Source organism: Scomber japonicus, chromosome 19 (assembly GCF_027409825.1).
Source record: "Scomber japonicus isolate fScoJap1 chromosome 19, fScoJap1.pri, whole genome shotgun sequence".
NCBI classification, from domain to species: Eukaryota; Metazoa; Chordata; class Actinopteri; order Scombriformes; family Scombridae; genus Scomber; species Scomber japonicus.
In genome coordinates, this window is record NC_070596.1 from 3443705 (window position 1) to 3471606 (window position 27902).

Consider the following 27902-nt stretch of genomic DNA (forward strand, 5'->3'; position numbering starts at 1 on the left):
GCTCGTGCAGCTGGTGTTCCATCCTCGAACTCTGCCCGAGCCGCTCAGACAAGCTGCACTAGCGCTCCTGTCTCAGACTCGTGTCTCTGTCTCTGTCCGGATAACCGAGCACACTTCTCCTTCTACTGAGAACCCACAACCTGATTAAACATGGAGGCCATCAAGAAGAAAATGCAGATGCTGAAGCTGGATAAGGAGAATGCGATAGACCGGGCAGAGCAGGCTGAGGGGGACAAGAAAGGAGCAGAGGACAAATGCAAACAGGTGGGAGAGATGGAGTTACTCTAGTCTGTACTACTCTATACTACTCTATACTACTCTAATCTACTGTAGAGCCAAACTAAAGCAGTTTAGTCACTTCTCACCTGAAATGAAAAAAATCCTGATTTTTAGTTACTTGGGAATTTCTTTTGGTTATAAATCTGGTCAAATACACTGTTCAACATGTTCATGGAGCACAATTCAAACCAGTGTTTCATAGTAATGTAAATTATGCACATAAATAATTTAAGTGAAGTCAAACAAACAATCTTGAGCCAGTATCACATTTGTCAGACAAAGAGTGAAAAAAAAGAGAACAGTTTACTTTTCTCAGGCAATGTGTTTCAATTCTCAATTTAATCAGTCTGGACCTTAGCACCATTAGGCCCCATGAGCCGAGGCTCAAATGGGGTTAATATCTGAGAAAAAATCAGTAGGAGCCATAAAGCAGGATTTTGAAAAAAGAGAGACCAGCTTCCTCTTCTTACAAATGAAATATTCAATTCAGAGCCAATAAAACACAGTCTTTCTCAATCAGGAGCGTAGCTGCTCTTCTGCCTTACTTGGTCTCATATGACCACTGGCTTATAGTGGCTAAAGTTAGCCAATATTAACAAACTTAAGTGATGATGATGTTGTGTGCTGACATCACTGGCATCAGTTTACTGACTGTTACACTACACTTGAACTAAAAAATGTGCCATTCAGTTACAAAGACAGATGAAGATGGAAAGAGTACCCCAGGAGCTAAATCTGAGGGGATCATTTCAAAAAATGTTCTTTGTCATGTAAAATCTAAAATATATTAATACTGGCCAATATATCATAATCAGATTTTAATTCAATTTCAAATCTTGATGTAGCGGTATCAGTCAAATGATGAACTAACTGGAGGCTGGTAACAGAATAAACTGACATACAGAAATCTAAACATTAGTTGTAAGTAATGAATCTATAAATGTTGGTATGTTGACATGACTACAGACAACAGAAGTGACTGTCAACGCATTGGGCAAACTGAAAATAAAATAAGGCCTAATATGGAACCTTGCAGTTCACCTGTCTTTTAGATAAGGGAGAATTAATGTTTCTGTATTCATGAATCCTAAGATGAATTACAATGTTATGGTCTATTATGTCTGATTAAGTTCCACAGTCAGATATTTAATAAGATCATCAGTTACTTTCAGACAAAACCTTTTAAACTAGTTACAACTCGTTAGGTGTTGTCATTTTAATGCTTAAAACCTTCTCAATTAATTAATATGGATGAATAAATATTCCACAAAAGTGTTAGACTGAACTTATTTAAATATGCAATTCTGTTATATCAAGTTTGTACAGATTGCAAAGTGCTGTAACCAGGATTTTTAGAAAAAATACACCTTCAATTGTGTTAAATAATTGAGAATTGAGACTCTCAATTCTCAATTATTTAACACATCATTCATTAGTCTCAATTTGAGACTAATGAATTGTTGAAGTGGCCCCAAATAATTACACCAAAGTGTTAAGACACCCATTTTGCAGGTTTAAATAGGTGTGTTCTTGGTATTGTAAGTCTGAGTGCTGAACACTGTCCAAATCCAGAACTTATCAAACCCACAAGTGGCCTCAGATGCACTTTTTGCACACTTCCACACAGTCTGCATGAGGCAGAGACAGCACACTTAGCTTGAATGAAGACCCAAAATGAATATAACAGATAATAATAGTAATAAAAATAACAGCAGACCAACCAGTCAGTAGTCCAAATGCACTATATTTATTTTAAAGGCATATTTGATGTCCTGCATACATCAATTGATAGTGAGGTTTGATAAAGCAGTAAACCAGTAAAGAAAAGAACGAGACCACCTCAGATGTGAGGATACTCAGATGAGGATTTGATGTGAATATAATGATGTTAGTGCTCATGTAAAGCTGTTACATAAATGAGCAGGCATATCTGCACATATATCACAATGTCAAATTTGACCAATGTCAATACTGTGAAGAACCATTCAGAATGTGATTTATCTCCTTAGGGCCAATAAACATTACCATTCAATACATTCAAAATTTGCTGTCTCATTCATATATTATATACAGCCAACTACTTTGCCCCCCCCCCCCTCCTGCTAATGCAGCTTCACTTTCAAGCTTTGAACTGAGAAATGAGGCCTGAAGCAAGCACAGTGATATTCCTTTATGGAGACCTGCTGTCTCTCTGTGTAGCTCCACAGTGTAATAGTCAAGATCAGGTAGCAATCTATAAATAGATAACAACTATTTAACTATGCAACTGTTCACATAGCATTTGTTCGAAGAGGATCCTAGCTCATAGCTATCACAATGCCTGTACAATCACTTCCGTGGGAGCATTTAATACTGGCATGTCTATTTCTGTGTTCCCTCTGAAGACCCCCACCTTCTTTGAATTGTTGCTCCACACAGAAAGACAGTCAAGGCTGTTGGTTTGGGAGTTGCCACAATGCCGACAGTAGGATCAGGACTGTCCCAGGCTATTTGTGACTGACGGGCCTTACATGGCTACAGGCTGGGAGAGACAGAAGTGATATAGAAAGGACATTTGTCCTGGGGACATTGTGGTCAGGCCACATCACTCTCATTTGCAATTGGCTTTTTATAGTCCTCGAAGCTGTTGTTGAAAATGGCAACCTTCTAAACCAATCTTTAGAAATGAATCATTGGATAACAATAGCCTTAAGTTTAAAATGGAGAGGACTCATCTCCTGCTGAGCAAGAAAGCAATCTGCTTATTAGATTCAGATGTTCTGTTATGGGGTCATTAAAATAAAACGTGTAAGTTTCATAGTGATATACCTGTTTGAGTTTTGTTGTGTAACAAACATTGGTTTTCTGTATATGATGTATAATTGAAACAGAAAACTGGAAATTGAAGGGATGATTTTTGACCATACCTTTGTGACATAATCACTGTCAGTGTGTCAAGTCTGCAAGGGCACGAGGCCAGGAAGGGATCAGGTGTGCTTTGAGACAGGCCTTCAAACCTCACTGATATGGTGTTGGTGCTAGAGGAAAGTTCAGGAAGTCACCAGAAATATTAGGAATCTGGCTGCAGTTGAACAACACTCTCTGAAAAATAGTCTTCTTACACAAGTAATTTGAAATAGTAAATACATTTTGTAGGATACATAGTTCTGCATTGATTCCGTTTTTATCAGCTTAATGGCCAAACATTTATATTCAATATATCTGCAAAGTGTTCAGTGTCAAAGCAAAATGTTCAGACCTGCAAACATTACTGTCAGTGTATTTAATTTTCTCATTGCTAAAGGCAAAGGTTCTACCTTCAGCCTCAGTAAAAGGGAGGATGGGACACAAACACTTTCAGCCTGTCATCAATGTGTTCCTGATGTTGCACTCCACCGCTCACAAGAAAAATGATAGAACTAGCTGTGTTAACCTTCTTTCACAATTCCACACACCCAGCCATTCACTGCATAAAGTGGGCATAATATTCAGACTCTTTTTTGAAATACCACAAAAATGATCAGACTATGCAGCCCCCTTAATTTGATGTGTTCTTGTCTGGAGCAAAGATGGTGGTAAGTGATGGTAAGCAGTGCTATATAAATGCATTTTGTAGTTATTTGGGAACCATAGCCCATGCTGCTAGTGGTATAACATTTCAATATCATTTATAATTGTGCATGCCAAAAACAAGCTTTCTGACTATCTGACATGTTCTTTGTCTGTGTGTGTGTACTTTGTATTGGTGTATTTGGCCTGTAGCTGGAGGAAGAGCTGCTCGGTCTGCAGAAGAAGCTGAAAGGAGTGGAGGATGAGCTGGACAAATACTCTGAGTCACTGAAGGATGCCCAGGAGAAGCTGGAGCAGGCAGAGAAAAAGGCAACAGATGTGAGTGAATAGAGCTGATGCCAGTGGTCACTTCACTGGAGAGAGGCAACTATATTAAGATTACATTAACCTATTGTCCTCAATCCAGTCACATCTGATCCCTCACACAGCAACACAGGTGTCATGATGTTGACTACATGAACTGTCGCTCTGAAGCGTTTAACATATCACGATTCAAACTGTTTGAGGTGTTTCAGAAAAACTAATACAAGACTGTTAAACTATAATTACAACATGCTTAAATTCAGACCCCCAACTACACTGTTGCCCCAACTCCCATGTTTTAAGATAGCACAGGCCAGTTTGTTACTGTCAGTCCAACTTGAGACTCCCACATCTCATATATTTCCAATAATCATAACCATTTAAAGTTGATTTTCAGCAGTACCATTTAAAGCTGGCTGTGCCAGATCTCCAAAGCATATTTGTCAGTTCCAGAAGAAAACTGCTGCTAAGTTGTGCCACTGCTGACAGCTGCAGCAGAGACACTATTAAATCTGTCATGTACAGTATCAGATTCTACTAACATATCATAAAGCTTGTCAGCACCCTGAGGTAAACGCCATCTACTCTAAACCAATCTGGAGAGCCTGACATACCTTTATAGGATTTACTTTCTTGAGTCCCTGCTTGGAACCAGTCTGTATGGATGGTGCTGTTCCTACAGATTAAAAACACATCTCAAGTTTTTCTAAAGCACAATTCATCAAGTAAAATGTGGTGTTGGCCAATCAAACTTGTTAAAACCACACATAACAGGTAGGTTAAGTTGAGCTCATTTGCTGTCTACTTCCCAAACACTGAGATAAAGGAGAATCTTACTGCTGCTATGAGGATTTTCCAGAGACTAGGTTTTTTTCTTGTTTTTGCTTTTAGTAACTGGTCAGAGCAGCACAATGAACCTAACTGCCAATCCTTTGTAAATGTAGGTTTGACAAAGATGATGGTCGTGGTTAAAAGAAACCAACACTGACTGTAGTAGAGATATGAACTGCAATCTGTATTCCAAACCAGCCACTCCAAACTCCTCCCTAACAGATGTTTAATACTGTCATAATGTCACTTCACACCTACTTTCACATCTCAGAGGTCAGAAAGTGACTGAACAAATGACCAATGACATTGTTTTTCTAGTAAGTCTAGTCACAACATTTACAACATTTAAACATGGAAGGCTGAAAGGCCTGACTTTAACATTCTATGAATATTTGTTTGTAATTTCTACCTTAATTTGATAGTAGACATTTGAGAGGTGATAGGAAAGTAAGTTAGGTAATTATGAGTGAATGACACGCAACAAAGATCTGCGGCTTGAATCAAACCAGGGACGTAGCAATCACTATCAACTTTTGGTTAAAAAAGCTCTTCCATGGTATTATATTGTATGAGTTAGGAGTCATAGCATTACTGACCATTTTAAGTGCTGAATCTTAGAGTGACACATGGAAGAATAATTTTATTTGTACTTCTTGTATGAAGTGTTACTGTGATGTTACCAAACATGGAAAAGAATTGGACCAATGCATGGATTTGTAAATAGTTCCACTGCTTGCAGGAGTCTGTTAGTTGATGAACATCTGTTCACAAACACATTTATACTGTAAATGCAGCAGAAGATATGATGGAGAAGTTTTTAGTGGCATCAGATACCTTTTACAGTCTGCAGTGTCTGAGCAAATACCTGCAATATTTCAATTCATTTTCTGAATTTTTACAGTCAGTCCACAAATGTAACTGAGATTTTCAGTAATTTATATTTGTGAACAAACATTCTGAAGCCTGAAAAGCTTTGAATCCTCTAAAGCCATGAGGCCTTTCACACAGAGTTCATGGACCAAACTGGCTTTTAACTGTCAAGTGAGGCTTTCTTCACAATGATTTACCATACCCAACGAAGATAAGCTAAGAATAGATAGAACTTCATACCTGTATAACAGAGGCAGGTGCAAATTGGAATGCATTCCAACTACTGTGTTATAAATTACAGTGCTGACAAGTGCATCAGTGTTACTGTGAGACAAATGACAGGCATAATATATAATATGGAGTATTAATACAAAGAAATAAAAATGAATAATCATAAAAATTGGCTGACTGTGCATGACTAACCCCATTTGTTTCTGACTTAATATAAAACTTTTGTAGAGATTTTTACAAATTGATCCAGGAAGGGATGCAACAGGGTCTATAGTTGTTGCTCATCAAATGTACTATATGATCTCTAGAATTGTTTGCCATGTTGATGGCATTAGAGTGGACTGACCTCCAGCAAAATACTAATGTCACATTCATGTGTGTTCCACCACATTCAGGTTTCCTAAAATAACACAAAATAGCAGAAGTGGCAAAAGAAGCAGCCAGAAACGGAATTGTTGAAATCAATAGGCTTATTAAGAGGAAAAGCATAGAGTGAGGAATATAAATCACAACAGTATTAGGATAATACAACATCTACCATCTGTTCAAAGTAGAGTAGGAATGGTCAGAAGCAAAGAAAAACAGAAAGAGAAGGTAACAATAAGGAGACTGAGAACTGGATGCTACAACCTTGGAGAGTAGAATATATCACGCAGGAAACGTTTACAAGACATTACACAATTATATAGAAGAATTTGGTTATACTGTCTGTTTAGAGTTTGGCCTTTGGTGAGGCTATCATTAATAATTAATTATTATCAAAGACAATTATTAGGTATTTAAAACAATAGAAAATATGAATAAGTATCAATAATAATGAGGAAGCACCCTGGGGTGAGGAAGAAAGATAGCCAATGTATTGATTCAGTCTCATTAAATATACTAAGCTATCAAGTTGGATCACTGATTATTAATTCACTTAATAACTATAACCAAATAACATTTGTCTCATTTTGCATTCTTATGTTTATTAACTCCTTGGTTTTAGTCCTTGTAAACATACAACGCCTCACAATCAATGAATATGTCTTTTCTAGAGTAGAGAATGGTATATTTCATACTAAATACAATGTAACCTTAAGTTTGAACATCTGCATGGCAATATTAAATATCAATGTTAGTGTTTGTACGGGTAGTTGCCCGAAACGTAGAGCGTCTTCCATGGTGAATACAGTACACAATGCACAATTTGCTCAGTAAGTAAGTGATGCAGGCTCACTGTTGGAGCATTTCTTAACCCACTTACACTCCTTGCTAATTGGTTTGGGATGGCACTTAATATGGTGGAAACTCAATGTGAATCATCTGCTGTTGTCCAAATCTGTTATAGTTTTGTAATTAGTCCAGTTATTCTCATAAATCTAAAGCTCTCAGTTTACCTTTGGGTAGTGAGTGAAAGAATGAGATTGCGGATAAAAGCAGCCAAAATGAGTTCCTGGGCTCAGCCTTAAAGATAGAGTTAGGAGTGGCTTCCTCTAGAGGTAGGATACCCCATGACAGACCCAGAACACACTGGAGGGATTATATATCTCTTCTGACCTAGCAATACCTCGGAGAGAAGCATGTCTGAGTTTCCTTACTCAGCGTAATGGTACTGTGACCTGGTCCTGGATAAGAGCTGTAAAATGAATGGATGGAGGGACACTCACTGTCTCCTGCTACACTGATAAAATGGTAGTCCAGTAGGTGGCAGTAGTAGACAGTCCCTTCCTGATGAATCAGGGCCCTTCTTGGTTTACTGCTATAGCTCATAGTCATTAGCTGTCTACTACTGACCCCTAGTGGACTAGATAATTTTAGCAGTGTCGCAACATGCCAAGTTTACAACGTATCCACTTTATAATTTATTACATTGCGTGCAGTTGTTTATGTATATAAAGACCTGTACATGGCACAGAGTTTTAAAGATAGCATATGCTGCTATAGTTGTATGGATACTGCATTGGCTCATGTATTCCACTGATCAAATTAAACTTAGGTCTGGACCAATCACCATACACTTATGTCACTCAAGCTTCCTTCTTCTGCTGGGAAGGGACCTGCTCTGAAGTAGGGGGTCTGTCACAGTAGACTACTGTGGTCTCAAAGCTCTGAAGTAGGGGGTCTGTCATAGTAGACTACTGTGGTCCCACTGACAATGGACATTATAACAACATTTTTTGGAAGACTGACAAACTGACTGACTTTTTATTAGTAAAATAAAGCAATTTCAATAAAACTGTACTGTGTCCCTATAAGCTGTCCAAGCACCTGCCCATTGACATGGTTCTGTTTTCCTTACGAATTTGCATTTTAATGTGTTGGTAGTCAACATAGCTCCTCACATTCTTTAATAAAGACAAATCCATCTGGAGATGAGCCACACCATGGAGCATCAGGGTCCATTAAAAATCCACAAGGAACATAGTTGACCCTATTAGTGTGGCAGTACGCATTCAAAGGCATCTGTTTCCACTTCAAGACCCTTTTCAAAGCATGCTGAAATCCTTTCTGCCAGCAGCTCTCTTGTAAGGAGGTATAATATCCTCATCTTTCAAAATAACATAAGGCTTATCGAGAATTGCCTTGTTTTGAAATTGTAACAGGAAGACCATGTTGATTCCGACTTCCTACACCGTTGCCAAAGTAACAGTGTGACAACACTAGTTCACTCTTCCAGTATGGCTGCTCTAACATCCATAGACTCGGTGAGAAGGAAAATCCAAACGCTGCAGCAAGTAGCGTACGATGCGGAGGACCGAGCCGAGCTACTACAGGCTGAGGCGGACATGGAGAGGCAGGCTAGAGAGAGGGTAACTACCGGTCAGCACCTGTCCGATCAATCCTGTCCAATCTATCACCAACACACTCCTACTTTTGGTAGGAATTCATGTTTAAAATCAGCGCAGAGAATTCTTTTAAAAAAGAAAAAAATATCAAATATTAGGCTACATGTAGAACAGCGATAAAATAATAAATATGCAATACAACTCTGGCCGAAACTAATGTTATCTTGTTAAGAATGAAATGACCCGTCGTCTTTACCACAGATTACATTCAGTAGTCGAGCAGAGAAGGAAGAAAAATCTATTCAACATTTTTAACCTTCATGTCGTCCTCCCGGGTCAAATTGACCCCGTCTGTTTTGACTGTTACTTCTGTCCTTCCTTCCTTCTTTCCTTCCTGCATCCCCCTTTCTTTCTTCCTTCATTCTGTCCTTCCTTTCTCCCTCCCTCCTTCTTTCCTTCCCTCCTTCCTTCCTTCGTTACTCCCTTCCTTATTTCCTCCCTCCCTCCTTGTCTCTTTCTTTCTTCCCCATTTCCTTCCTTCCTTTCCTTCCTTCTTCCTCCCTTCCTTCCTTGACTCGAGGACAACAGGAGGGTGAAGAAGGTATAGTCATAATTTGGTATGGTAACATAATAGTAAATTATTCTTTAAATGATGATGTGTATCCTAATTTAGGTTCACTTGAAGAGCCTAAATACCAATGTTTAAAAATGTAATTTTCAAGTGTTCATTCTTGACTTTCATTGTGAGTCTGACTCAATGATGAACAAAACATTCCCAAAAACCTGAATAATCAGTACACAGCAAAGACAAAAACAGTATGATCCAAATGTGAGGGAGGATTTTGCTTTTGTAATCAGACAAATGTGCATCATTTTACACTATGAGTGCTAGATCTCGAACAGGGCAGGAAAGTGTTAAATACTTTTTGTGCAACAATGACATCATCATGTCTTTTGTGCTATTGGAGCAACTCTTCTTGTGTCTTCTTATATTATTCAAAGATCCTGACCTTTATTTTACATGATAAACTAAACACATGTCAGTAGCTGTGTGATGAACACAGCGTCTCAGTTTCCTTGGAATAAGTGTGAGTGGGCCAGGAGACCCTCATGATGACTGATGTTATCTGTACATGTTAAACTGCTATCACTTATTACGCACATAAAAAAAACAATGTGAGTAATATATCTGAATTGAGCATCAAGGCTTGTCAATGAACAATAGCAAATAACACCAACATTGTTGTATTGAGTCTTTTTTATTTTTATCATTATTATTATTATTGTTGTTGTTGTTTATTGTTTATTATTTTCTGTCTACTGTTCTTTAGGCCTCTGGCAAATCGGCAGATATCATTGCATTATAAATATAATGGGATTTTAAGCTCTTTCACAGCATATTGTGTGTGTGTGTGTGTGTGTGTGTGTGTGTGTGTGTGTGTGTGTGTGTGTGTGTGTGTGTGTGTGTTTGTGTGTGTGTGTGTGTGTTCCTACAGGCTGAGGCAGAGGTGGCGTCTCTTAACAGGCGTATCCAGCTGGTGGAAGAGGAGTTGGACAGAGCTCAGGAGAGATTGGCTACTGCCCTGCAGAAGCTGGAGGAGGCTGAAAAAGCTGCAGATGAGAGTGAGAGGTGAAGAGCTTCAAGTCCATCCACCTAAAGTCTGAACAAAACTGTCTTGGGTTTTCCAAAGAAACTAAAAAGTCCTGTTCTCTAATCATTACTATATCTCTATAATTTTGTTAGTTAGAGTGCAGTCTCCAAATTCTTGCTTCCACTTAATCAGCTTGGCGACTGTTGATAGTTTTATGAAATTGAAATACTAATGAAATACTGCCCCATAGTTTGCTGTAGCCTATATTAGTCTTTTGTCTGAGTAAAACAGACTATGGACCATGCTACCAGGTGCTGACTGTTCTGCCAACGCATCTTTCTCATTTTTGTTTTTGTTTCAAGTGTTTTTTAAGGGTTTTTTTATTAGAGCACGTTGAATTTACAGTATACACACATCTGTGCGCATAGAGTACAGGTCATAGTGCACTTGGGTTTTTTTTTCTTATAACATAATAGATGAAAACAACTGATATAAAATGTGAAATGCAAAATACAAAGAAAGAAAATTAAAAAAAATAAAAAATTTAAAATAAATAATACTAATGATAACGACAATAATAATTAATAAATAAAAAATAAATAAATCAAATAAAAATCAAATCAAATAAGTAGGAATAAGAATTCATTTTTGTTTTTGTATCAATCAGCACACACACTCTTCTTTTCGTAAAATGGGCTGCTCAAACGGTCCACACAGCGACTGGCCCACCTTGATTTCTCCTGATAGCTAGTCTGATTCTGACACCATGTCATTATCATTTCAGCAGAAATTTTAAGGGATTAAAACAGTTTTGACACAGAGTCCCTCTACAACACAGCACTGTCACAGCCAGACAGATGGAAGCTCACTACCTTCATTATGCTGTTTCACTGGCTACTATTTGGCATAACATGCATCCAGGAAATCTTCCAGAGGTAGATGATGGAGACCCCTTACCCACATCCTTAATATTTACCAGATGCTTAAGAAAAGGCTGAAGTGAAATCATATATGAAGCTCAAACCGGCTTCATGACTAATCAACATACACGTTTTGACACTAGGCTCATTCTCTGTTAGATAATGCTGACTATGTAGAATTACACTTGAATTTTATTTCTGAATTTCTACAATGCATTCGGCACAATGGCATATCACTTCCTATTTTGGTCAATTCAGACTTTCGACTTTGGTAAAACATTAATCTCCAATGTTATGAAAGACATAAGTGGCTGTGTCATGCTATTTCCAAATATTATTAAGAGATTAGAGATTCAGTTCACAGATCACTTCTCTGTTTCTCATTTTTGTAGTTGTTGCTTTCAATACATATTTTACACAGCCGTCATTTTCAAGGCCTAAGGATATTTGGGAAGAGATCAGAATAACTCAATTAACTGATGATACAGTCCTTTAAAAAAACATAAAATTGAGAAAGTCACTGGGATCAAACTTAATTGTCATTGTATGGAAATGTAAAGTCTGTATTTCACTAAAGAAAGTTTAACGTGTGATATACCAGTTACACATTTAGATAGATAACAGTAAAACAATAATCTATATATGCGTTTAGTAGCTGAAAGTATTCAGAAGTAAATGACTGAAAAATGTATAGAATAATAACGAATAAATAAATAATGAAGATAAGAAGAGTGTGAGAGCTTAGACCAGCTCTCAAACAATCACTAACATTTAGTGGGAAACAAATGGCTTCTCCCACATAAATCACACTGAAAGACATGTACATAATATTTATCCCATCAACTAATTTGTCTCAAGATTTGAACATTTGAATTTTATTACAATGAAGAAGAAACACCAAAACATCTATTTAATGAATGTCAGAACACATCAGGACTATTTTGACACTCCTGGAAGATGGCAGACGTGGTTGTAATAAACTACTGTATGCTATGAAAACAAACAGAGTTGATGGACTCTGAAGTGAATTTATTCAATCTACTTGGAAAATGTCACATCGATAAAGCCAACTTGAGGTCTCACCCATTATTTCAGTCTTTCAGGATAACATTTGGGAAGTATTTTGTGTCTATCCAAATGATATACAATGAGAAATGTGCTGAAAGAAATCTTGATACAAGAAATCTTTAAAGAAATTAGATGTATTATTTTATATTATTGTCCTTTTTATTCATCTTATTTTAATATGTATTTACTTTTACTATAAATGTATTTTCATGCTGAATGTATTCTTTTATTAAGGGTGGAATTATGTCTGTTATTCTTATTTCACTGTGATTTTCATTGTGATTCAATGTTTTTCTGTTTGTCTTTATGTCACATGTTGTATGTGAGGATTTAAATAAATAAGAGACTCCTCCTGAGCCAAAGAAGAAATGATACAATATATTTTACAGACTGAGTAGCACTCTAAACAATTACAGTGGTATTCATATCTAGCACTTAAACTTAGTTGAATCATGACTTTAATGAAGGTAGATGTTACTTCATTCAGTAGTTTCTGATGGGCTGCTTCTTGTTCTTCTTGTCATACAGAGGAATGAAGGTTATTGAGAACAGAGCAACAAAGGATGAGGAGAAAATGGAGATCCAGGAGATGCAGCTGAAGGAGGCTAAACACATTGCTGAGGAGGCTGACCGCAAATATGAAGAGGTGAGTTTTCACGATGTTTGCAGAAACTGTATCCTAGTTCCACAAGACCAGTGAGCTCATGCTGGAAAGTGACTGACTTATGTTATTATCTAGTATTCTATCTGCCTCCTATTCTAAGAACAGAAAAAATAAATGAATAAATAAGATTAGTTTTACTAAAGAAGGAGGTAAAGATATGTTTATTGTTGAAGACCAGATGATACCTCACATTAGATTGATCAGAATAATAACCCACCAAATGTTCTGAAGTTTATTTGGAAGTAACAAAAGTAAGTTGTAAAAATCACCCATTAATACTGCTGTTAAATTTGGTTAAAGGCATGTAATGAGTTTATTTGATCTTATTTTTTGGCCTTTATTTAGTCAGTAACTGGCAGAGAGGCCGACAGGAATCAGGGAGAGAGAGAGGGGAATGACCTGGAGCAGGGACGCTGTGATTATATGAGGCATGCACTCTAACCACCCAACCACCAGAGCTCTCCAAGAGTTCCAAGAGTTTATGATTTGGAAATAAGATGGGACAAGTACATACTATACACAACTAGTACAGTATGTATTGTAACTGAAATGGCAATCTGTACTTTTACTTAGTGTGTGAGCTAAATGCTAAAGATAATGTAATGGCAGATCCTCTTTGTAAACAGAGGGAAAAATAAGAGTTGTTCTGTCTGCAGGTTGCACGTAAACTGGTGATCCTGGAGGGGGATCTGGAGCGTTCAGAGGAGCGTGCTGAGGTGGCTGAGGCGTAAGTCAACACCTGCACCATGTAAACTTAAACCAACATACCAGCCACTCTACATTATTTATGTTGTCAGAGAACAGATCATGTGATCACTACTATGACAGCATGCCATCTCATATATTCACTTGTTATTGATTCATTTCTTACTTTACAATAACATTGATAGTGGTGTGAATTGTAAGTGTATCATGGACAAGTATTCTCTTAACAACTGCAACTAACGATTGTTGTTAATGTGTTGATTAATTGTTTTTGCTATACTATTTAATTGCTTATTTTATCCAACAAACAGTCCAAAACCCAAAGAAATCAGTTGACCACGTTATTAAACAGAGAAAAGCAGCAAATTCTCATTTTAGAGAAGCTAACCTACATGTTGCACTTTGTTTTATAAATATAAACATAGACGATTAATCACTTGTTACAAATGTTTGTCAGTTTGTGTTTCTGATTGAATAATTGATTACTCACCTAATCAGGTGTGTAAGTGTAAGATTGTCTTATAACCTCATGTAGGCATGTGTGAATTACAAGCTGTAAGAATAAGACATAACAAATGCATTAATCCCATAGAGACCAGAGGCCTGTACAACCAATCACATTCAACTTACTTACATAGTCTGGCTGTTTTTAGATTATCTGCCTTCAAGGAGTCTAACGTTGTCTGTCCTTGATGGTATCATGAAGCTGGCTGTCAGCCATCCAGCTACCAGTGCATTCATATGAAAGAGACAGGAGTGTTCATTAGGAGCTACATCTTCACAACCATGAAGTAATACCTGATACCTTCAGGAAAATGTGCTTATAGTGACAGCTTATAAGTCATATTCAACAAAGTGAAATGTAAACAATATAATCACATGACCACAATAGAAATCATTTACAAATATTAAAAGTGTGTGAATTATTATATATTTCTTTAGTAGAGTCAATATTTTTTGCTTTTTATTCAGATGATGAACTAAAACTATTATTACTAATATATATATATATATATATATATATGATGCACATGGAAGAAAAAGAGTAGCTATAAAAGTAGTTAATGCCTGATGAGATGTATCTGCCTGAGATGCAGATTTATTGTGAAAGTTAAAAGTTTAGTTTTTATTTATAGCTATCTTTAAATTATTTTAACAAAGTGTCTCGTTATTCTGAGATGCAGTGATGGAATCAGATTGTAAAATCAACACTGTCAACCATCACTTCTGGAATAAAGCAACAATGAAATGCAGCCAAAGTCACAAGTATGTGTTTAGTGTAAACTGTCTCTTAGTTTGTTCGAAGCTCTTTTTTAAATAAGCATAGTAATGGAATAATAATAAAAATGATTTTACTGACCTATACAAATATGTATTTTTTGTACATCCTGTAGGAATGATAATTCAATGCTTCCAGTGATCTTATTGCTCAGGTGTCAGGCTGATGGCAGGTTTTCATCTGATCCTCTGAGCAAGTAACCATGGTGATTACCAGGGTTAAAAAGTACACCACCTTCATGATACCAGAAAACCTAAGTTAAATCCAAAGCTTTGTGGTACAGGCCCCTGGATGAGTGTTTTGTGTTCTCTTCTTGTGCGTTTTCATGTAATGCATGCCTCAACACATCACCACCGCCTGTATGGGACTTGTATTGTGTTATGGTTGCCCACTGTCCTCCCCCCCGACGTGGACTAACCCCTGCAGGCGAGTGAGGGAGCTGGAGGAGGAGCTCAGACTAATGGACCAAAATATGAAGTCCATGATGTGCGGAGAGGAAGAGGTACTTACTGTACAAACTGACCTGCTGCCTTGTGCTCCTCCAACCTGCAGCCTCTTCACCCCTCTCTCTGTTCTGTCTAACCTGCACTCACACTCTGTGACATAATGCATGTCCTCCAAGCAGTACTTAAAGGATAACTGGTTATATTCTATGTTATTCTTCTTGTCAACAAATCACATCAAAGTGTTCATGGGTCTTAAATTTGACAAAAGAGAACAACTGCAATGCAATGCAGTCCATTGTTATTCATTTATATTAGCAGATGATGATGATTATAATTCAACATACTATCAGTACCTAAACCACTGTGTTTGATCCTCAGATAATATTGTATTTGCATCTTTACTAAAGATAGTAGCCTACTGTTGCCTTTATCTCATGTTTCTTTATTTTAGTACTGTGCTTTGTTGCATTTTTGTTGCAACAAACCAAGGGCAATGTGGTCACATGATCACATCTTTGATTGATGTCCAGTTTTACCATCTTTTCATCTTTTCTTTAACTGTAAATCATAATGTAGATTTAATGATTTTTTAAAACTAGACTCAAAGCCCCGAGTCTGTCTGCAGAGCTCTCATATATATATGAAGACTGACTGTATTTAAGCCAAACTATCTTCATCATTCTCAATGTGTGACAGCCTGTAAGTAGCTGGTGAGGTGAAAAACAGAGCTAAAAATGCAGAAAGCAACTGCACGCTGCTACAACACAGGTCATGTTTTCAGTAGGAATCAGTGAAAGTATTGAGTGACAGATTAACACATTGTTGGTTTTAGTCTTTACATTGGATTTGATGACAATAAGAACAATATAGAATGACACCCTCAAAACCCTTGATGGCTGTTTTACTCAGAGTCAGATGTAATTGATCAGTCTACTGGTAGAGATCCATCTTCTGCTTCTGAGTAACACAGACTCAAACATGTTGGAGTGGTTCTTTAAACAGTGTCAGGGTGTGAACTATTCTGCTATCCTACCTTTCAAATCAATCCTTTTTTCTTCTCTTGCTTTTCCTCTTTCTTACATTGCTCAGTAAATCAGGTGACCTTGAGGAAGAATTGAAAAATGTCACCAACAACTTGAAGTCACTGGAGGCCCAGGCTGAGAAGGTACAGGAGGAGCTAGAGGGGCAATCACCCTCACAAGTGGCCTGTCAGACTGTGTATATGCTGTCCATACTGATGTTTATACTATTAGAAAACATCTGGAGTGCATGGTACAATAAACTTATGATGACATGCATTAAACAGTACTGTAGAGACATGTCAAACTGCACATGAACTAAGAGTTCAGAAGGAGGAAGGTCAATGTTTTTCCTTCATTTGACAGGAATTGAAATGATCTTACATCATGTTAATAATTATGATGACAAGTAGCCCAACTTAGTGCTTCTCATACAGTAGTCTTATTATTATTATACATCCTGGTCTGTGCTGGACAATAAAACATTTCAACTTGGACTCACATTGATTTGTACAATGTGAAGTAACATTTAGAGTTTTATTAGCAGACTGTACATTTTTTTGTCTTCATGATTATTATTATTTTGAGGATTTTGCACACATTGTTTCTACTTGTCCTTTAAAAAAGGCTTAATAATCTCATAAAGTAATATAGTCAATAAATGTATTTGAAATCCATTTATGTCTGTCTCCTTTTAGTATTTAATCATTTTAATGTGCACTTTGTTAATACCTTTTATTTCTGGGTTTCAGTACTCACAAAAGGAGGACAAATACGAAGAGGAAATTAAAGTTCTTACCGACAAACTTAAAGAGGTGAAGTTTCTTCATTCACATTTCTGTTACATAGTTATTGTTTTTTTTACTGTGGCTTACTCTTTCTTATGAACTAGTGAACAGAGAACTTGTAAATGCTGTGTGATGTGTGTTCCAGGCTGAGACCCGTGCAGAGTTTGCAGAGAGGTCTGTGGCCAAGCTGGAGAAGACCATTGATGATTTGGAAGGTATTCAACTCTTACCTGTTGCTAGTACTTCCACTCACACCAGTATGGCTGCTTGCTGTCCTGCTGTGAATAATCTTACAGTAACAACTTCACTGACCCCAGTTCTACTGTTGGAAGTGAACTGACAATGATGATAACTAGTATCGAATCACTTTTGAACTCAATCACTTGTTATTTGGTTATTTTCACTTTCCTAATTATGCAACCTGAGACTTGACTCACACTTGGTGCATACATAAACAGCAGTTATGACAGACACAACATTACTTTGCTGTCTGGTGGCCTTTATGAGCAGTTATGTGAGGATCTGTAAAGACCTAGGGTGTCTCATCTTTCATTTGACTAGGTTTACATTAAAATATACCTTTTTAAAGTTTAGGGGTCTAAAAGTAATTGGACAGATACACATAAAGTTAAACAAATTTATTGTATTTAATAGTTTTAAAAAAACATAGAGGTGAACAAATTATATTTAGAGTGCAGACATAAAATTTAAAAGCAGATAACATCTGAAACGACCATCTCAGTAATCATCCAACCCAGGCATGTGTGAGCATTCTCTGCAAGCCACTGACTTTCTTACTAACATTGTTTTAGCAGTGTTTAGACTGCAAGCAACTCTAACCTAATGAAGCATCTCTCAACGGCACACGCCACTACAAAACTTGTGGCCAAAAACAGAGACATATTTATACTTTTAAAAAAATATTATTTTTTAAGTAACACAATAGTTACTTTCCCTGGTAACTAGTTACTTTTATAATGGAGTAATTCAGTTACTAACTCAGTTACTTTTTGGGAGAAGTAACTGTAACTATAACTAATTGATGTGAGTGTCCACACTGAGAACGATAACGATGACTATAACTATAACTATGACAACAATGATGTGAGTGTCCACACTGACAACGATAACTATGACGACAATGATGTGAGTGTCCACACTGACAACAATAACAATAACTATAACTATGACGACAATGATGTGAGTGTCCACACTGACAACAATAACAATAACTATAACTATGACGACAATGATGTGAGTGTCCACACTGACAACAATAACAATAACTATAACTATGACGACAATGATGTGAGTGTCCACACTGAGAATGATAACGATAACTATAACGACAATGATGTGAGTGTCCACACTGAGAACGATAACATCCTGTAAACAGTGATGTCAAGCACACACTGCATGCACCAGAGGCCTGTACTATGAAGCTGGATTAACCTATCCAGGATCTCTCTCCGTTACCTGGGTTGACTTAACCAGATCTTCGCAGTCCAGGATAAGCGGTACTACGAAGCTGGTTATCAACTCGGTAAATCAACCCAGGGTTTTCCAATCTGGATCACTGCGCGTTCACATAAAGGGGAGGTGTTTGCAGCGTCTGACCAATCACAAACATGGAGATACCCTGCAGAGCAGACTACTTTACCATGGAGGAGCAGACAATTATTCTTCAACAATATGAAGAATTCAATCACATCATCCAGGCCAAAAGCAACACTGATGATGCAGCAGCAAAAGCCAGGAAAGAATGCTGGCAGAAAATTGCCGACTCTGTTAATGTGTAAATTCACGAGATCATACAATATTAATTTATCAGACAATATAAACGGACAGCACTCTGATCATTCAATGTCACTTTATTACAGCACAGACGTTTGAGGCAGATCGCTTCCTCAGTGCCCTTCCTTTCATAAGAGACATTAAGTTAGTTTAATATTCAACATTCAAAATACAAACCTATTATGCGCTTCAACCATTTGAGTGAATGATTTCAAACCAACTGTATAACATACAGAATAATATCCCTCATGTGCCTCAATGATTATTTTACAAATATATATTTTCGTCAATTTTTTACAATTACAATAAATAAATACAGTTATTATGCTCCCTGACCCTTTGATCTCAGGATGTCAAACCTACAGAATAATATCCCCCACGTGCCTCAATGATTATTTTTTAAATATATATTTTGGCCAATTAAAAAATTGCATCTATCCCTAAAAACTCTTTCTCTATAAGCGCTCCTCTCGCGATCCGCGCTCCAATATTGACAGCCAGGATCTTTTAAGAATGGGCAGGTCATTTTCTAAGAGAGCTGATTGGTCAGGAGGTGGTGCTTTTGTACTCATTGATCTCTTATCCAGAACATAACCTGCTCCGGAGCAGGTTAGCCGTTCAGCATAAGTTACCATGGTGATTTACCCCGGTAAGAAATGAACCAGCTTCGTAGTACGGAAAACCCAGGGTTAACCCTGAAGTTACCTCGATAAGAGAAAATCCAGCTTTGTAGTACAGGCCTCGGCTGTGTCTGTAGCTAATTACTCTTCACAACATCTGAGTTGGACCTTGAGAGTAGTCTGCAGTGACAGAGTATAACTAAGTAGTCTACTCAAATACAATTTCTGTTGTATGCTACTTTGTATTTTTACTCCACTTATTTTAGTGGAAAATATGATACCTATTTTACTTCTTAAAGTTGAAATGTTTTGGGCATTTTGACAGTAGAGAGCTGACAGGAAAGAAGCAGAGATCATTTGGAAGTGACATGTAACAAAGCTCACCAGCTGGACGCTAACAGGGGATGTTGTGGTTCGTGGTTGGTGACATATCACTTATATCATGAGAGTGCCACCAAAAGTAACTTAGTCTCTTTCCGGTGGGGGGAAGTGACTAAGTACAAGTACTATAATAAAAATGTGTCTCAAGGATACCTCTTTCTATTTTATGCTTGTAGTCCTCTACATTTTAATTGCACGACATTTATTTAAAAGCTTCAATTACTATTTACTTTACAGATTGATTTTATATACCAAACGTACATATAATCAATGTTTTAAACCTGATGCATTTTTATATAATAAACTAACAGCATGCAAAGTAGTTACTATTAGCTTAAATATGAAATACTATCTACGTGTTAATGTATCATATACATAATAAAATAACTCTCTAAAAGTGAGCTTCTACATAATGACTACTTTGACTTTTTATGCTTTTAGCACATTTGTCATACTTCTGTACTTTATCAATATGTCTGTACTTCCACTGACTTTTACTTGTAATTGAGTACTTTTGATCCTTTCTACAGTGTATAATCTGAGTACTCTTCCCACCACTGTAAATGAGTAGCAAGTAATGAGGCTTGTTTCTATGTTTGAAAGGAAGATAAGAATAAGATTTTCTTAGTGGTGAAATTATCAGATCATTTAAGTCAAGAGACTTATAGAAACATCAGCTCTTCACATGTATTGTTTCCAGGAAGTTAAGTCAGTGATACTGACCCTGTTGTCTCTGGCATGTGTAGTACAGAGGTGTTGAATGGTGCATTCATGGATAACACTGCATGGAGTGTCCAGTTTGTGTCTATAGAGGTCAGGGATGATATCATTTAAGCTCAATCAATTTCAGGCTGACACGTGCTGTAGCTGTTACTTATGCTTGGTGAGCTGAAGTAACCAGATGATGTGAACAATGACTGCGGTGAATGTTTTCAGTTTGAGTCCTGTTCTAAATATGTTGTATTTCTGTTTCCTGTTTCTCTCTTTCCATTTTGTTTCCATTGGGTACGTCTGTCTTCTCTGTACATTGTCTCTCTATCTGTGTTTGTGTTTATGTGTGTGTGTGTGTGTGTGTGTGTGTGTGTACGCACTCATGTCCTCCAACAGATGAAGTGTATGCACAGAAGCTGAAGGGCAAGGCTCTCAGTGAGGAGCTGGATCTGGCCCTCAACGACATGACTACACTGTAGATGCTCTCTCACTTTCTCTGCTCCTCCTTCCTGTCTGAACTCTTCTGTGCCTGTCTGCTGTTGTTTCCTACCATTCCTCAGTGGTACTATCAGCTGGAATATTCAAGAAATGTCATGTCATGTGCTGAATCCACCCACCCTTCAGTAAGCTGCTGTGCAAGGCTGTATCTGGTTTACAGTGCTGGTCTTTTTGTATAAGGTTTAGTTACTGCTCACCCCATCACTGCTGTGTCTCTCACACCAGCCTCTTTAATGTCTTCTCTTTGTTTAAACATTCATGTGAAAGACGTTTCCTCCCCCACTCTGTAATAAATGTATTAAAGCTCTCTTGACTTTTCTGCCTTCCTCCAGTCTTGCCTTCTTTCCCTTTCATCGACTTCCTCTTTTCAACATTTATAGGCAGTGTATGAGTAGCTGGGTATCGTTTAAAAGCATATGATACCAGTACCAATTCAAGTACCCTTAAAATGATACTGATACCAACTGAGTACTTCATTCAATAACCATTCTACATTTTGTACACTGTCTTTAATCTGGTGTAACAGTGTGTAGTGTAGACACACTTTAGAGTGTTTAGGTGGCATCTTGGCTGCTGAACCGTGACTTCACTACAACAGACAGGTTGTAGCTGCTGTGGCAGTGGGCCAATCACATGTTGCATTAAACTGAAGAACGTTTGTGCTGCTAGCTCGGCGGCTAATTCAGCTAACTGGCTAACTGTAGTAGTAGTGTGTGCTGAATGTATTTATACCTCTACAGCAGCAGGGGCGGGTTTATGCTGAGGCAGCGGTGATTTTCAGACCCGCCCACTAAATCCTGAACACAGAAATCTTGAAACAGAGTTTGTGAAGCCTAGCTCCACAATTCATATCTAAATGGTTGAAATGCTTTTTACACCTTTTTTAGAAATACATTTATGACCTATTTAATGTGTTTAGAAGAAAAAGTCTGAATTCACTTTACACGGTCTTTAAGGTTCTAAGCCCATTCAACAATATCATTTTCTTACTCAGTTTGGTGTTATTTGCAAATCATTTTCAGACATCACAGACTATTTTATCTACGGGGTCTGACTAGGAAGAATATGACAGTAGTTGTGATGTGGCCTGATGGAAATGACAAAATAAATAAGGAGCAGTAAACAGACTGCCGAAAATGTTCTGTTTGTTTGTTGCTTTAGGAATGGTGATGGCGGACTGTTGGCCCACCACTATGGTCTATTTGGACAATCTCAAAAACAATTGAATAGTTTGCCTTTCAGTTTGGTTTAGACATTCATGTTGCAGTGATTCAGACCCGCCCACTAAATCCTGAACACAGAAATCTTGAAACACAGTTTGTGAAGCCTAGCTCCACAATTCAAATATCAATGGTTGAAAGGCTTTTTACACCTTAGAAATACATTTATGACCTATTCAATGTGTTTAGAAGAAAATGTCTGAATTCACTTACAGTCTTTAAAAAGGTAGCGAGTACCGATACCTAGCCTATGTATGAGTAATGCATAACTGCTTTGTAGCACACCATCATGGTTGTAAACAGTGTTTCCCATGCATTTCTAATATACATTTATACTTCTTTGGAGTATCTATAACTGCTGATGAATGGCTGATACCATGTATAACAGTGATTATAATTCCACATAAGATTGCTTTCAGTTTTGTACATGGTACTACCTTCAACAGAATGGCAAGTCTTCAAAACTGAGAAGAGAGAGAAAAAAAAGAAGAGAAAATGACAGCAGACGTTTAAGGAATGCATGGCTGGGTACTTCAGTAGGGTGGAGGGTATACATTGAGAGCAAGGTGACATGTCCATTTAGTTAGCTTAAACATCTGGCAAATACAGCCACTAGCTAATAGCTGCCATCTAGCTTCAACTTTAACGTCTAGTTATTGGCCTGTAACACAGCATGACCTCTGTGACAGAAACAGCTAAGTCTGGAGAAATCGTCATAGAGAAGGAAAGAGCCAGCCTGTAGATGAGAGTGGGACACAAGGCTTGCTCAATCAATCATATTGGGCTATTAGATCATTCCTCTATTCTGTGCCTTCAGGTTGGATTTGAGTGTGCATGTTTGCTCTAAAGACGGCAGCGTTTCACCATCACCATGGTATTGGAGCATCTGAGACAAACTAGTTTTGAACTGCCCGTGAAAGTATTTGCTCTGTTTTACACGTTTAACTACAGTCATTGGGTATTGGGGTCAGAGCGCTTCCAAAACATAGGTGACCTACACCCAACCATGAACCTGAATGCCTCTTGTGTAGTCACTCGCTGCTGGTCTGCTAAAGGTGCTGCTAATACTACACTTTCTGACACAGGGTCAAAGTGTTCATTCTTCTATTTAGAGCACTTCTCTCTGACTTTTGACACGCTTCATCTCTGTTCTCTCCCTGAAATGCAGGAGTCAGTCAGCAGACCATTGAATCTCCACTCTGCTCCTGCACAGAGCCTAGCAGATCATTGATCGCTGGTGTAGTCAGAGTTTATTTATAGCAAACATGTCCAAATTCCACTGGATTCAACACAACACTCTCCTTTTTCCCCATCAATGCATACACTCCAAGTGTGGAGTCAATCTAATGAACAGTTCAAGAGATGCGCAAAGGACAGCAGACAGACAGACAGACAGACAGACAAACATACAGACAGACAAACATACTGACAGACAAACAGACAGACAGACAAACATACAGACGGACAGACAGACATACAGACAGACAGACAAACATACTTACAGACCGGCAGACAGACAAACATACAGATAGACAAACAGATAGACAGACATACAGACATACAGACAGACACACATACAGACAAAGATACATACAGACAGACAGATAGATAGACAGAGAGATAGACAGACAAACATACAGACAGATAGACAGACATACAGACAGACATACAGACAAACATACAGACAAACGTACAGACAGACAGACAGATGACTTGCTTTATAGAGAGAGATTAAAGAGCTTGAACAGGCTGATACAAAATATGTGTATTTCTGTCAGACAGTGTAGTGTCCCATTGGGCCTCACTCACTAATATATTTGTGCAAAGAAATGTTCTTACTTTGCATACACACACACACAGAATAAGCACACACACAAAGTTGACATTGGATTCATGATGCATGTGGCCCAGCCAATTTTTTGCTTACCACTGTACGTATGTTAGTGGTGTAGCAGTTATTGCAAAGAGAGCTGTGATGGTGAATGTGTTTGTTGAGTAAAAACTAATTCAGGTAACATATTGTTGAATCCCATATTTGTGCTTAAGACGTTTGTACACATGGTTTAAACACAGATTTGGGCGCACTGTTATTCTCAATTCTGCATCTGATGAGTTAAATCAGTTTCCTTCATGTGGGCTCACTCACTGTGTGAGAGGACCCTATGATCAATATGTTGTCACCTGTTAAGGACACACCAGGTTGGTCAGCTGTTGTTTGCATGTTTTTTCTGTTGTTGCAAATGTTTAAATGAACCCTCCCAACCCTGATTTTGAGTTTGCATCTGACTGCAGTGTATTGTTTAAAGTCTGTGTAAAGTAAGAATAAAGTATGTGTTCTCAGTTTGACATATCACAGAAAAGTGTGTTGTTAACCACCCTGCCAAATTTGAATGATTAAAAAAATCACCAAATATATGAAATTAGGCTTCTAAGTTGTATAAAACTCTTTTTCTCTGCTCCCAAACGCTGTGGGAGTGCCCGCCGAGTTCGCTGAAACCCCGCCCCCTACCAAGTGTCACCTGTCAATCAAAGTCACCACCTCTACCCGTAGTTTCTACCTGAAACATGGACGCTACGTCTGAAGGGGTGTTCACACCAGAGCTTTCTGCTTTCGGCTGCTAAAGGGGTGTTCACACCAGACGCGATGTCGTGCGTCGAGATTACATGTAAATGACTTTACATGTAATCTCGACGCAATTTCGCGCCGGGCGATGCGATACACGCTGCTAGTACGGCGGTTAACTCAGCTAACTGTAGACTGCATGGTAGACTGTAGTAGTAGTAGTGTGTGCTGAATGTATTTATACCTCTACAGCAGCAGGGACGGGTTTATGCTAACGCAGCAGTGATTTTCAGACCCGCCCACTAAATCCTGAACACAGAAATCTTGAAACAGAGTTTGTGAAGCCTAGCTCCACAATTCAAATCTAAATGGTTGAAATGCTTTTTACACCTTTTTTAGAAATACATTTATGACCTATTTTAATGTGTTTAGAAGAAAAAGTCTGAATTCACTTTACACGGTCTTTAAGGTTCTAAGCCCATTCAACAATATCATTTTCTTACTCAGTTTGGTGTTATTTGCAAATCATTTTCAGACATCACAGACTATTTTATCTACGGGGTCTGACTAGGAAGAATATGACAGTAGTTGTGATGTGGCCTGATGGAAATGACAAAATAAATAAGGAGCAGTAAACAGACTGCCGAAAATGTTCTGTTTGTTTGTTGCTTTAGGAATGGTGATTGCGGACTGTTGGCCCACCACTATGGTCTATTTGGACAATCTCAAAAACAATTGAATAGTTTGCCTTTCTGTTTGGTTTAGACATTCATGTCCCTCTCAGGATGAATTGATCCCCTAACTTTTCATCTAGCATCAAAATCTAGTTTGGTTTGCTTTGGTTTGGTTTATGAGCAAAACTAATGACATTCCCATCATCCTCAGCTGTACTGTGGTTAGTGCTAAATTAGCAAATGTTAGAATGCCAAAACACTAAACTAAGACGATGAACATGATGAAGATTATTCCTTCTTAACATCTGCATTTTGGTATTGTTAGCATGTAGATGTTAGCATTTTGCTCAGAACACCACTGTGCTTGTGACAACTGTTGTAGTCCTTTCAGATAAGCAAATTAAGCAACCGAGAAAAACAGATAACACTTTATCTTCCTGGAAAGAATTGTATATATGTATTGTATATCTACACTATCTGCAAAATATAGTCAGTTACTGCACTTCCAAGAAACATTAACAATAATGTATTCCTGATGATGAAATGCTAACTAAAGGTAAAGTGAGGATGCCTTCAAAAATAATGCCATGAGTTGTTTTGACAGAACATGTATTTAGAAGCTCCCCTGTGATGTTGTCTCCTCCAGAGAAACTGGCCCAAGCCAAAGAGGAGAACCTGGACATGCATCAGGTGTTGGACCAAACCCTTCTGGAGCTCAACAATCTATAAAGACCTCTACACAGCTACATGAATGACAGCCTGAAAGACAAAGCAAGACAAAAAAGGTTTAATCTCCCAGCCAAAGCTCTCAGCATTCACTCTTTACAGATGGAATCTTCATGTAACAGCAAGTTTGTTATTGTAAAAAACAAGAGAATGTGAGTATTTTCAGGATTTACTGTATTTCCTGTTTCAGTCGTAAATCCATGGAGCCCCTGAAGTAATGCGATAGAAGTGTCTATGCAACTAAAAGTTATTTTGTGTGCACTAGAAACTGCTGTATGCACTAGGACAGTTTAGAAAAGATCTTCTGCCAGAAACATATCTGTTATGTAACCAAACATTGAACATACAGGTCATATTCATAAACACATCAGAACCTACCTTTCTACTGTTGTTGCCTTAAGAATATGATATAAGAAGAAGAAATTGAAACTGTTGAGAAAGTTGCTAATGTACAAAAGAAACCTTCTCACTTACACAACATACAGTAATGTCAACTATGCAACCAGAAAACCTTACGTTTTCCAGTTCTTTTACCTCGGTTAATACAGTGGGGTTTAGGAATGTCCAAGACTGTCCTTCTGAAAAAAGACCCATTAGTTGTTTGTGCATATGAAAGACTATGACAAGTCTTAGCATGTCCTCATGGTTTTTGTTTTTACACCTAACCAAGCCTTAACTATAGTGGAGGCAGATCACAAAATGATGATATGAATGATTTTTTGTGATAGTCAGTTGTTACAGTCAAATGATGTCCAATCAGAACACAGGTTACATTCAACTTGTATTCCCTTAAGCAACACACAGTGTGGGTTGGCAGATATTTTCAAATAAAATGAACTACTTCTATATTGGCTACATCATTTTATATAGCCTAGTTAAAACAGGGATCCTGTATGTTAAAATAGTATGACACCACATTATTTTGACTGAAGTAAAAAGGCAACATTTGATTATTAATAGAATTAAATTACCACTACAGCACATTTCTAGAAATGTAATAATGAGACTGATTTCCATGTTAAAATATACAATTAATAAAGTGCTGGGAGCTGTTATACTAATCTAACTTTGAATTTTGCTTTATGTATTGTTTAAAAAACATATTACCAACAAAGTGCATTTCGCAAATAATAAATCATCATAATTCCATGTTTTTGTTTTTGATGATGTGTCTTTCTCAAGTGAGGTTACTGCTCTGAATCTGAAACAGGCATTTGTCCGTCTTTATCTCTGAAACCACAGCTATACAGTTTGTACAGTATTATTACATTCACTATACACTATACAAATAGTGGTTGTGATTTCTTGTGAATGCAGTTGTCCAAATTATTGATTAATAATCAGAATGTTTTTTTAAAGATTGGTGTTAAGTAAAGTAATTGCATTGATTGTTTTCAATGTAT

General features: G+C 37.6%; 1 protein-coding gene across 5 annotated transcripts; it reads left to right on the forward strand.

Moving 5' to 3' along the window:
* On the forward strand, positions 1–27506 carry tpm2 (tropomyosin 2 (beta)). Of its 5 annotated transcripts, none has more exons than XM_053339748.1 (9): positions 1–264; positions 4021–4146; positions 10328–10461; positions 12940–13057; positions 13732–13802; positions 15486–15561; positions 17277–17339; positions 17458–17527; positions 26420–27506. In XM_053339748.1, exons 1-9 carry the CDS (start codon positions 151–153, stop codon positions 26500–26502), a joined length of 855 nt encoding a protein of 284 aa, XP_053195723.1. In that variant the 5' UTR covers positions 1–150; the 3' UTR covers positions 26503–27506. The 5 variants fall into 5 exon arrangements, with proteins under 5 accessions (XP_053195723.1, XP_053195724.1, XP_053195725.1 ...); XM_053339749.1 differs by lacking the exon at positions 15486–15561 and adding an exon at positions 16595–16670; XM_053339750.1 differs by lacking the exon at positions 26420–27506 and adding an exon at positions 21215–21331.
* The last annotated feature ends 396 nt before the right edge of the window (positions 27507–27902 follow it).